The following is a 12,691-nucleotide window of genomic DNA, read 5'->3' as shown; positions in this document are numbered from 1 at the left end:
AAGTTCACACATGTTTGGAATCGAGCAGAAGGATCCGTACTGGCTATTGAACTTCCTTTTTCTCGGCTCTTCGTACGTCTTGTACGTCACCACGTTCCCACGTTCGTAATTGTTGGCTGACATTTGTGTGACCGTGTGTATGCAAGACAAGTTTGAGCCAACATCCTTCGAACAAAAATCCACGGTTTTATTGGTGGAAAGTCTGATCGTGTGTACGGGGCATAAAAGGAAACCGGAGTACCCGGAGGAAGCTTGCACAGGGAGAACATGCGAACTCCAGGCAGGAAATAGGAAGCAGGAGAAAGAAAAAGAAGCCCATGGGCACTACTAATGCTTTTTTTATAAAATTTTTCTGTCATCTTAGAGACTAAAAGTCTAATTACTTCATATGAAATCTTACTCCCACCACCATGACCTTTTTATTACCTTGTACATTGTTTTTTTATATATATGCTCTGACCGCAATGGCAGCCTTTAATGTAATTACATATCCAGGTGAAGCCGTTCCCATGGCACACTCTGGGTTAACCGCACTCCCTATTTAAACTTGCTGCCAGCGTCAGAGGATCAGCTGACGAAGGAGGCGTAGCTTAGCTTCCGAAACGCGGTTCTGATTGGCCAACACAGCAGTAGGCGGCTCCCCAGCACGACCGCTCCGGATCACCTCCATGCTGAGCAATCCAGCCAGTGTCCTCCCGAGATCCCTTAAGGCTTCTCCTCCCCGCTGACACAAGGATACAGCGGTGGTTCTGTTCCCATACTGAACGAGGTAAACCCCCAACCTACTGAGCAATATGTGAGTGCACAACACTTTGTTTCAAACTTTGCTTTTTCATAAAATTATTCAATGCTGCATTAGTCCTGCCCTGGTTCTTCTTTTTCTTTCTCCTGTTTCCTATTTCTTATAGTCTCCAGGTTCCCAGCCTGCGCCTGAAGCAGCCTTGCAGCCATCTGCAGCATTCACACCAAGGACATTTAAAGGGGTTCACCCCCTAGAACTTTTTATCGAGATTGACTTTTTTGCATTTTTATTTGCATCTTTATTTTCAAACAAAAATTTTTTATTTATTCCATTTAATGCCTCTTTATCACTAATCATACTCAAGAGTGTGTGGGTTTTTCACCACTCTTGAAACCATTAGGCTTTTTAGCGCTGAATCTCACATTATCGTTTTTGCGTGTGTGTTTTTTTCTCTTTATGTTGAACTCCAGGCAGGTAGTGCTGTGGTTGGGATTTGAACTGATGACCCTAGTTCTGCTAGGTGGAAGTGCTAACCACTTAATCACTGAAAATATGCGTTTTAAGAAATAACTGCTCAAATATCATGTGACATAAAAAAAAATACAACTACCACCATTTTCATTTCCAGGGTCTCTGCTTTCAGAAATTATGGGGGGGGGGGTGGGGGTGTTAATGGTAGTTTTTAGCAAAAAATGCAGATTTGAACATTTGTGAAAAAAATTGCACCGTTAGGTGCTTAATTTAGGTTTACTGGCACTTATAGGAGCAGAGAAAACAGAGTGCCTGTGTACATAAATGCTATTCAGATGACTTTGTGCTACCATTTAACTTTTAAATTATTTTTCTTTAATTTCCTATTACCTCATGTTATCTTGTTTTTGTTTGATTTCAGCCAGAGGAGATGACCAGACTGAGGAGCCTGAATAGGCAACTGCAAATAAATATAGATTGTACACTGAAAGAAGTTGATCTGCAGTCCAGGGGTAAAGATCAAAGCGCTAATAAGTGTAACACTGAAACAAAGTCACTGTCCTTTTTCTGGGTGTTTTTTTTTTTTTTTTTTTTTATGGAATTGCAGGTAACCTAGAAGTCCATTATGGGGGTGATACATGGATTAAAGTATATCTAAATCCAAAAACAAAAATGTAATTAATATAGTGCAGCTCACCAGTCCTTGGATTTGGTGGCTGCATTTGTTTTATTAGTCTAAGAACATTTTCAGCAGGTTTAGAAAGTACCTGTTGCTCTTGCCACAAATTCAGTATCCTTATAACTTCCTGTGAGTTGATACTAAAATGCAAATATCCTTATCTTGTGTAAATCACTAATTCCCAACCCCCATGTAATGGAGTGGAAGATATTGTTGAAACCTGGGTGTCAAGCATGTCTCCCTCCATAAATGCAGTGGAGGTGAACGTAACTATTAGGGATTCTCAGGAAAAGCAAGAGGGAATGAACATATAATGTTATTTATATAGGATGTATATAGCTCCAGTTTGCAAAATGCTTTACAAAATTGAGGTAGACATTACAATTCATTACAGGAGGGATCAGAAGACCCTGCTCCCTTTTGAGTTTACAATCTTAAAGGAAGGGTCAAGGATAGAAAAGGTAATAGTGGTTAGGGATGATGCAGAGAAGGGTTTTCAGGGATCACCTAAAGGCGGACAGGTTAGGAGAGAGTCCAGGCATATTTGGGTGGGGAGAGACTCAGGAGAAGTCCTGGAATTTGAGAATGGCAGGGGGTCACAAGGGAGCTAGAAAGCAGGAGATCTTTGAGGGAGAAGCAAGGAGAATTTTTGTTGGTATTTTGAAACAAGGTTGGTGATGTAGTTTAGAACAGAGCTGTAGATGACTGTGGGTTTTTGTTAGTATTTTTAATTTGTATTTGTGGCTTGGGCAAAAGCCAATATACACTTTTATTTTAGTATTAGCAGCAAGCACATTTCGGGGTAATCATTTTGATGCACACGGTGCATGCGTGCCTTTCATCTCAAAGTATGCTTAAAAAGAGTCCACAGATAATAAATAATATAATTGCAGCAAGTCAACATTTTGGTCTAAAAATACAACTTTGCTGCACTTACACTTGAAATAAGTTAAGTGATTGTAAACCGTCAACTTACAAAACAACCCAGTTCAGTTTAAATCAGACATGAAAAGTAAAACATTTGTGTATAATTACAAAAACGTGATCACATTTCCTCTGTTCTCAGCTGCATAAGAGCTAGGGGGAGGAGAAGCTACAGTACATTGATCTTCCCAGTGAATGGCGGGGGGGGGTGCTGGTGGTGTGTCAGGACAAGACACAGGCTAAGTTTCCATCATAGCTAGAGAATTGATCAAAAATATATTTTTTTTCTTTTTCATACATCGTGGGACACAGTCAGGCTAATAATTATTACCTGCTGTGTTATACTTCATCAGGTGCTTGGACACTGGTAGACCAAAGGTCTTCAGACAGGAAGTGATCCCCTATATAACCCCTCCCATACAGGAAATACTTCAGTTTTTTTTACCAGTGTCTGCAAGGTGGATGGCACAGTTTGTTTGAGCTCTTTGAGCTCCTGGTCTCTAGTCCCACAAATGGTTCCAAAATTAATCAAGGGATTGACCGATCAGATTCATTTAACACAGGCTTTTATGCTTAGATAAATGGTACCCGAGCCTTGCAAAGAAGACTCGAGATCCTGCAAGGTTTTGCCTGTAATGTGGTCTCCGGGCGCTGTACCCTGCGGAGTGGAAATCCTGGACACTACAGCGCTAAGGCATTTCCTGCAGGCTGCTATACAGGTGCAAGGGAGTTGACCCTAAACATGAAAAGGGTACCCAGTTCTTGAAGGTCCAAGTGACAGGAACCCACCGTGGAGGGTGAACATTGGGCCCTTCGTTTCTAAGTGTCCCTGGACCTGGATGGGTAAGTGAAACCCCTTTATTTTATTATGCTGGGGTGTCCCAGTGATTGTAACAATCAGTCAATCTAGCTTAAAGCTGGACACTGGTGTGCGGTGACCATACGGGGGTGTTCTAGGATAGCTGTGGGTGTTTGCAAAGTGTACCTTTTTTGCTTGTGTCTGGCTGTTTTTTACCTGTATGATGGCGCACGACGGTGTGCCATTTCACCTTGGTTCACCACGGCACAGGTTCGGTCGCAAGTGCACCGCTGTGCTCAGCAGTTTGGTGGCCATGATGCACGTGGCTTCGCTGCACATGCGCAGTGGCTTTTATCTGGGCGCACGAATAAAGTCACGCGCGTTCGCCAGGACCACGTGCGCACGCACAGAACGTTTTGGTGCAGATGCAGACCCAGATTGTTTGAGCTGTGTAGGCCATGCATATGGTGCTTCCAGAAGGCAGCTGTGGGACACAGAGTGGGCTCTGAACAGACACTTACAGTGATTATTTTTTTCTTACCCGGGTCACGTGAGTCACCAGGTGTGTCTTGGCAGGCTAAAGGTGCTTAGCAGGATTGTTGCGTTCGGGCTTGGTGAGCCCTAGTAAAGGGTCTCCCTTCTGAGGTGTTTAAATACTTCACCCAAGTACTCTTTGTTTGTGGCTATTAAATGTCTTCCAAAAAGAGGAGTGGGACTAACGCCACAGGGAAGGGTACACCTATGTCGACAGTAGTTCCTGATGAACCTAGTCGTATCCCTAGTGTTGTATCCCCTGAAGGACCAGAGGCTTCCGGGCAATCTGAGCCACTGCGCCTATCTGGTATTGTGCCTACAGTCAACGCTGCTGCTTCACCCTTTATCACTAAGGATCAACTGTCCTCATCCCTAGACTGGGTAGAGCACAGGATTGCTGGCATGATTGCCTCCATCCCGCAGGGTGACAGGAAGTGTGACAGATCCCCCTCCCCGGAGTCTCCTAGCCTGGAGTAGGAATGGGTTGAGGATGGGGAAGAGCTTAAAGCTCAGGATTCGGTGCAGTGCCCAGCAGATGCGTCCTCTTCCGAGCAATCTGGACAAGAAGCTATCCAGTCGATGTCTGCCTCAGTCGCAGAGGTTTTTGATCCCGACTCTGACCGAAATGGTTCGTTCTGCCTTTAAGTTGCCTCTTGCAGAGGTGACTGAGCCCCCCTGGTCCTCTTTGGGATCGATGAGGCTTCTTCAGGTCGCACAGACTTTCCCTGTACACCCCCTGTTGGAACAGGAGGTGTACGCTGATTGAGAACATCCTGACAGGAATTTTGTTCCTCCTAAGAGGTTTTCCCTTTTATATACCATGGATGAAAAGTTCGTTAAAAAATGGAGCATGCCAGCCGTAGATGCAGCGGTGTCTTCCTTAAACAAGAACTTAACTTGTCCGGTAGATAACGCACAGGGCTTGAAAGACCCTGTTGACAAGAAATTGGAGTCATTATTAAAGGCTTCCTTTTTCTTTGGCCAGTTCAGCTATTCAGCCAGCTGTTGCAGCAATTGGTATTTCCCAGTCCATAAAGGATCAGGTCAAACGGCCTGATAGGCCTAATCAGGAGGATGATCTGCCTGTAAGTAAGACCTCGAGCACTGTGTTTTGCTGTTGATGCTTCAATACAGCAGGTTTCTTGTCTGGCTCTCTTGTCTGACTTCTATGGCTTAAGAACTTGTCAGCCGAGCTTCCTTGCAAAAAGTTATTGGCAAGTTTCCCGTTTCATGGGGAACGTTTATTCGGTGATCACTTGGACAAATATATCCAAAAGATTTCCGAAGGGAAGAGTTCTCTACCTCCTGTGAAGAAAAGCACCAGACGTCCCTTGTTTAAAAACCCAGGGCTTCCTTAAATGTCTCAGCATCAGGGCGGCTCCGCCACCAACAGGGCACTAAGGCCAGGGGCAAGCCGCAGGGCCAGAAAAGCCCCTGGGTCCAAAATTCTTCTAAACCCAGCACCAAGCCCTCCTTTTGAAGGGATGCCCCCACTCCATCGGGTGAGAGGAGGGCTGCTGCACTTTGCAGACATTTGGAAAACAGCAATTCAGAACGAGTGTGTTACCTCAATTATATCTTGCAGTTACAAGCTGGAGTTGCGGGGGGGTTCCCCCTCAGAGGTTTCTAAGATCCAGCGTTCCCTCGGATCCTCCAAAAAGAAACTGATTGCTTCAGGCACTACTTTATCTAGTGCATCAAGGAGTGTTTGTAGAGATTCCTGTATTCGAAAGGGGCACAGGGTTTTACTCAAACCTGTTTACGGTTTAGAAACCAAATGGGGACATAAGGCCCATTTTGGACCTAAGGTCCCTGAACAAGTATTTATTGATGCAGTCCTTTCGGATGGAGTCTGTCCACTCAGTAGTAACCTCACTCCAGAGGGGAGACTTTCTAGCCTCCATCGATTTAAAAGACGCCTATTTTCATGTACCGATCTTTCAGCCTCATCAGAGGTTCCTACGTTTTGCAGTAGAGGTACCGTCGTTTTTAATTTTGTGGCTTTACCCTTCGGGCTTGCTACATCTCCCTGGGTGTTCACAAAGGTCCTAGCACCAGTACTGGGTCTCTTAATGGGCCCAAGAGATCCTGGTGCTCGGGTATCTGGACGACCTCATGCTCAGAGATCACTCAGTACAGGCTCTAGAACAGAGCTTAATATACACAGTGCAGTATTTGAAAAGTTTAGGCTGGATCATAAATACCAAAAAGTCAGCCTTGAGACAAGCTCAAAGTCTAAAGTATTTAGGTCTGATCCTAAACACGGTCTGAGTATTGCCACCCGTAAGGATCTGTGCCCTGAAGGATCAGGTGCGTCAGATAAGGGGCACCAGACAACCCTCCATTCGGCTCTGTATGAGTCTTCTAGGGAGGATGGTATCCTCCTCCGAGGCAGTGCCCTATGTCCAGTTCCATTCCAGGCCCTTACAACAAGACATCTTGTTGGCTTGGAACAGAGGAAAAAAAGCCCTGGATTATCCAATGTGCTTATCTCCTCAGGCATGCTTAAGCCTAAACTGGTGGTTGCAGGATCAGAACCTGCGAAAGGGAAAATCCTTTCTCCCGGTAACTTGGAGAGTACAGACTACAGGTGCCTGTCTCTCTCAGGCTGGGGAGCGACCCTAGACGGGCTCACAGCTCCGGGGAAATGGTCAGGGACAGAGCAGACCCTGCCCATCAACGTCCTAGAATTATGGGCAGTACCTCTGGCCTTAGGGTTCTGGACGGTGGAGCTTCAGGACTGCCCCATCAGGGTTCAGTCCGACAATGCCATGGCAGTGGCCTATATAAACCACCAAGGCGCTACCAGGAGTCGTTCAGCTCTGAAGGAGGTGAACTACATACTAGCCTGGGCAGAGGGGCATATGCCAATTATATCGGCAGTCCATATCCCAGGAGTAGAGACCTGGAAGGCAGATTATCTCAGCCACCAGCAGATCTGCCCAGGGGAATGGTCCCTACACCCAGAGGTGCTCCAGGAAATTTGCCAACGTTGGGGATGGCCAGAGGTCGACCTACTGACATCCAGGTTCAACAACAAGCTACAGCAGTTTGTGTCTCGAACAAGAGATCCTCTGGCAATTGGAGCAGATGCTCTGATGGTTCCATGGAGCCAATACTCCCTGGTTTATGCTTTCCCTCCGATCCTTCTCCTTCCACATTTGTTGCACAGGATTTGGAGAGAGGGGGGTTCCAGTCATTCTGTTGGCACCAGCCTTGCCCAGAAGGCCCTGCTTCACGGAGATTGTGAGACTGACAATAGACGGGCCATGGACGCTTCCAGGTCGCCCCGATCTACTGTCTCAAGGTCCTATATTCCACCCCAATTTACATTCTCTAAATTTGACGGCATGGCTATTGAAGCCAGGGTGTTAAAGGACCATAGCATCTCGGAATCAGTGGTGTCTACTCTATTGAATGCTAGGAAAGCTGTCACTAGGAAGATTTATCATAAAGTCTGGAAGACTTGTATTGCTTGGTGTGAAGCCAGAAAATGGTATCCTCGGAAATATGTGATTGGGAGAATTCTCTCTTTTCTACAGTCAGCTGTGGAAATCAAATTTGTTTTGAGTACAATAAGAGGTCGAGTTTCGGCCCTATCAGTATTCTTCCAAAGGCCTTTAGCCTCCCATTCACTGATCTGAATCTATATACAAGGGGCAACTTGCTTGCTTCCCCCCATTAGGTCACCTATGTGTCCTTGGGACTTGAACTTGATGCTGCCTGTGTTACAGAAACAACCAGACTTGCTGTCACGCAAGCTAGCCTTCCTTGGAGTTTGCGGCCCTTTCATACAGGGAACCGTACTTGATCCTTCACCATGACAGAGTCGTGTTTCGACTTGTTCCATCCTTTTTGCCAAAAGTGGTGTCAGCCTTTCATTTAAATCAGGACATTATTTTGCCTGTTTTTTTTCTCTTAGCCTCGTTCGCCGGAAGAGAGATGACTGCATTCTTTGGACGTTGTTTGGGCAGTCAAGGTTTATTTGTCTAGATCTGCGGAGATCCGCGGATCAGACTTTTTTTTTTTTTTTTTTACCAAAAGGACCCAAGAAGGGTTAGGCAGCTTCCAAAGCTTCCATTGCCAGTTGGGTCTGTCAATTGGTCATTCAGGCCTACGGTCTGAAACATAAAGCTCCTCCCTTTAGGTTGAGAGCTCATTCTACCAGGGGTGTAGAAACCTCCTGGGATTTTTGCCATCAGGTATGTGTTGCTCAGATTTGTAAGGCTGCTACCTGGTCTTCAGTGCATATGTTCACAAAATTTTATCAAGTGGACGTTCGAGCAGCCGAGGATTCGGCTTTCGGCCCCAGTGTACTGCGGGCTGCCGTATAAGTTCTGTTTTCTATTGTTTGGCTGCGTGTCTCCCTCCCCTCACGGCTATTGCTCTGGGACGTCCCAGCAGGTAATGAATATTAGCCTGACTCTGTGTCCCATGATGTATGAAAAAGAAAATAGGATTTTTTTGTCATACTTGCCTGTAAAATCCTTTTCTTTGAGTATATCATGGGACACAGAGATCCCTCCCCTTTTTTTTGAGGATTTAGTGCTTGCTACAAAACCTAAAGTACTTCCTGTATGGGAGGGGTTATATAGGGGATCACTTCCTGTCTGAAGACCTTTGGTCTACCAGTGTCCATTCACCTGATGATGAAGTATACCCAGCAGGTAATGAAAAATCCTATTTTTTTCTGCTCCTAGACCCTGAAGCTCAAAAAAACGCTAAAAGCCTAAAGTAGTGTGCATGGACGCATAGGATAACAATATTGGCTTCCAGGAGCAGAAAAAAAAAAATGCTAATAACCGCTTCTAGGAACTTAAACACTAATGTGCATAGAGCCAAACGAAGAAATACACAGAGAACAGGATACTTTCTCGTACAAGTACATGGCACAGCAGGCACATATCAGGAATATGACATTTTGGCTTTACATGTTCTTTAATTATGTGAAAGAGTAAATAAAGTGTGTTTATGCTTTAAAAAGTTTAGATACTGGTAATTGTACCTTTGTCAATGCTAATACAGCATAGCTTATAAAAAAAAAATTTGCTTGTAAATGCAGAAAGATCAACAGATCAGCATTTTCTTAACATTACAAATGTTTTGGTGATGTCATTATTGAAGTGTCAGAGGTGGGCATTCATCAAAACTAACAAAATAGTGCTGTAGCTCATAGCAGCTAGTTTCCAGCAGTCCCTTTTCCCATCTCATTTGAATATATAAATATTAACACCAGTGTTGTTTAGACATTTACAGTCTGCATATCTTTAACACTCAAAAGTTTTTTTTCTCTTTTAAAACATTCCAAGCACATCCATTTTCACAGAATTTTCTGTATCTAGTTTTAGCTTGCAGCCTTTTAAGCTACAAAGCAAATGTATTTTCATTATTTAATAAATCCAATGTTTGCCATCTCTTTGCACTTGGCTCTAGCATTACATTAATCTGTGTCTGCATTTCTGACACATCTGAACAGTCCTGGTGTATAGAAATGTAATCTGAATTACTCGAAATTGTGCACAGCTTAGTGAATGATTACAAAACTGTTTTTTATTAACTTGAGTCAAAGGAAATTAATTTGCAAGTGAACTGCAAAATCCTAATCTTAAGTATTCATTAAGATTAACTGGCTTTGCGTTTAAATCTTTTAACATCCTACATTAAACACTCAGTCTGTATTTGGTGCACAGCAGGTAATGGTCTCAAAAGCCCTTCAGTGAAAAGTCTGCAATTCATGTGATAATAAATTGTCCACTTGCTTGCATTTTCTTGGCTGGGTGATGGATGCTTACACATAATGCTGGATTTTAAAATGTGAAACGTGCACAAGCTGAGACTGTTCTTTAAAAAGCTGTCATTGCAGCGGGACGTTAAGAACATAGCAATATGAAGCATAGGCCTACTGTCAACAACTGTCAGTAAGTGTTTTCAATGTCAATAAAGGGTAACTTAGGAAGAAGAATATTTTTATGCTGAAAGTTTAGTTATAGACAATTAAAGCTTGCATCACCTTAGTTTTATGCAGAGGGCAGGCAGTCTTTTGCTTTCAGTCAGACTTGGCATTAGAATACCTTTTTGCCTTAAACTCTTCTGGAAATTCCTGCAAGGGGACTAGTGACACTAAAATAATAAAGGACATTGGGAATGGAATAATAGCCAGTACTAAATAGCCAAATCAGTGCTTTAATAGGAGACATTGATGTAAGGAAGAACTCTTTGGGGCACTGTTTATATATTGACTGTACCCTGAGCAAAGTATGCCTGTAGTTTCAAAGGGTACAACCACACTATTTCTTTATGTGAAAATGTCTAGTGTTTCGATGGTCCACATGGTTTTTTCAGTTAATGAGATGTAGAAGAAAGAGAAGTTTTCCACCACATTTCAGTTTCTCCAGGATAGGTTAGAATGACAAGCCAGTTTCCCAGTTGGTGGGTTTCGCACTGGACATCAATGTTATTTTATTCCTTTACAACTCCCTGAACACACAAACATATATAAAGAGCCATAGATTAGAAAATTATTTCAGAGATCCGTCTTTCAACATTTTTTTTTTTAAGGTTCCTCGAGGGTAAAAATTTTTAGAAAGGCTGCCCATATCCTACCCAATTGGCTGTGCTTGTTCCCTTCAACCACTAGATGGTGTTGAGCATATTGCAGGTGTATTATCTGCAGCACCAGTAGACACCCTTGTTAAAAAAAAAAAAAAAAAAAAGATGTGGGGGAATATGTAATCTTTTAACTCCCACTTCCTATTTCTAGGTAGACTGCTCTATATATTGACAACTAATTATTGCCAGGGGCTCTCATCTGCTTTTTCAGGCATTAGCAGGTTTAAAAAGACATTAAAGATAAAAAATAAGAGGTAACACTTACGTGGTCTGTAGAAAGATAATGCACAAATGCTCACAGTCCCAATTGGTGCTGTAGGCTCACCCTCCTTGGGGTGCCTTTTATAGGAAGCAAGGACGGTGCTAAAGAAACACCGGGGCATGCATGTTCCTATCTGGCCCTGTGCCGAGTTGTGTGCATCCAGACACAGTGCCGATAAGTCATGCCCTTTTTTCCCCTCCTCGCAGCCTAATGTTCCACTTCCTTTAGTTTCTCCTATGAAAGTATGAAGGAAGGAGTGGCACTGGTGCAGGAGACAGCACTGGAGTGGTGACATGGACCCAGTAAGTTTTTTTTAGGGACTGGGAAGGAGAGGGGTAGGACAAGTAGTGGACTTTTTTTTTTATACCTTCATGCAGAGAATGCTTTGATAAAAACTGATTTAGACTTTTTAGTACTACTTTTAAGGAGCTACAAACATATATACTATTTATTTTGACATATTTACAGCATAGCTGTGCAATTGTACAGTATATTACAGTTTTGGCTAACTTTGGATTTATCACCTCTTTTAGTTTCAGTCCCAGTGTGCTCTTGTGTAATTAAACAACTTTGGGCATTATGGACCAACTGTGTAGGAGTAAAGACCTTATTCTTCAACTTAGTCCAAAATACAGTATAGTGTCCACTCCACATTAAACCTTTTATGTACTTGTTTAAACTGAATGCATTAAAATTATATTTTTTAAAAGCTTGCTCATTTATGATATTGTTACCTTTTTTAAAGTGATAAACCTCTTAAAATTAAAAATTAACATCATATGCTTCTATAGTGTGTCCTTGCCTTGGTCCAAGGCACCTACTGTGATTTCTGTCTCCTTTTTCACTCCTCTGCTATCTGCAGGAGTCACTTCTGAGTTTTGGACACCAGGCAATCGGGAGACAGCCCCCAACACACGCAAGTGATTGACAGCCTCAGCTTTTCATATTTCCCTATGAGACTTCGTAGAGGGGGGTGCATCTATTACCTCCATTCAAGTCTCAGAGCTGTGCTGTGTGACATCAGATCCCCCACCCCCTGCCTTCTGCAGCTCAGAAATGCTGTGTAAAATGTGTGCTTTAGGAGTCTATAGAGGACAAAGGGTCCAAATAAACAGGTACAACTTATGTGAGAGGATTTGTTTCATCTCTGTGTATCACTTAAGGCTGGCCACTTCAGTGGGTATATTTAAGGATTGACAAAGACTTTAGGCATAGAAAACGAGTAATTTATAATTAGGAATTTCTTATTCCTGCTTTCTGTTTTGGATGTTGAGCTAAATTTACCACATGCAGACTTGAAGTTAACAGATTTGTTTTATAGGTGTGGGAAAGCTTGATTTGAGCAACTTCTATGATAACATAGCTCCTGGTCCTGCTGTACCCCCCAACACTTGTAAAAAAGGTAAGTGGCCTGTTGCTTTAGTTCTACTGCTTTATTTTTTTTTTTTGCCTTCATATGAATAAAATACATGTGTTACATTCCTTGCTAGTTCACAGTGTTGGCATATCTGTAGACCAGGGGTCTCAAACTGGCGGCCCTCCAGCTGTTGTGGAACTAAAAGTCCCATCATGCCTCTGCCTCTTGCTTGTAAGTGTCAGCCTTACAAAGCCTCCTGGGACTTCCAACAGCTGGAGGGCCACCAGTTTGAGACCCCTGCTGTAGACTCTGTG

At 43.3% G+C, this 12,691-nt stretch overlaps 1 protein-coding gene across 3 annotated transcripts in view; it reads left to right on the top strand.

The window, feature by feature from the left end:
* The window catches only part of TAB3 (TGF-beta activated kinase 1 (MAP3K7) binding protein 3), a 109,807-nt gene that overhangs the window by 82,444 nt on the left and 14,672 nt on the right, over nucleotides 1-12,691 (top strand). For all 3 annotated transcript variants that reach the window (XM_073614838.1, XM_073614836.1, XM_073614837.1), the window contains 2 exons: nucleotides 1,635-1,725; nucleotides 12,342-12,422. In XM_073614838.1, coding sequence (XP_073470939.1) covers nucleotides 1,635-1,725; nucleotides 12,342-12,422 — 172 coding nt within the window. The remainder of the gene's footprint in view (nucleotides 1-1,634; nucleotides 1,726-12,341; nucleotides 12,423-12,691) is intronic.

The sequence above is a fragment of the Aquarana catesbeiana genome, linkage group LG02 (assembly GCF_042186555.1).
Source record: "Aquarana catesbeiana isolate 2022-GZ linkage group LG02, ASM4218655v1, whole genome shotgun sequence".
Classification (NCBI taxonomy): Eukaryota; Metazoa; Chordata; class Amphibia; order Anura; family Ranidae; genus Aquarana; species Aquarana catesbeiana.
The sequence above is the reverse complement of the archived record's forward strand: the minus strand, read 5'-3'. Positions and strand labels throughout refer to the sequence as shown.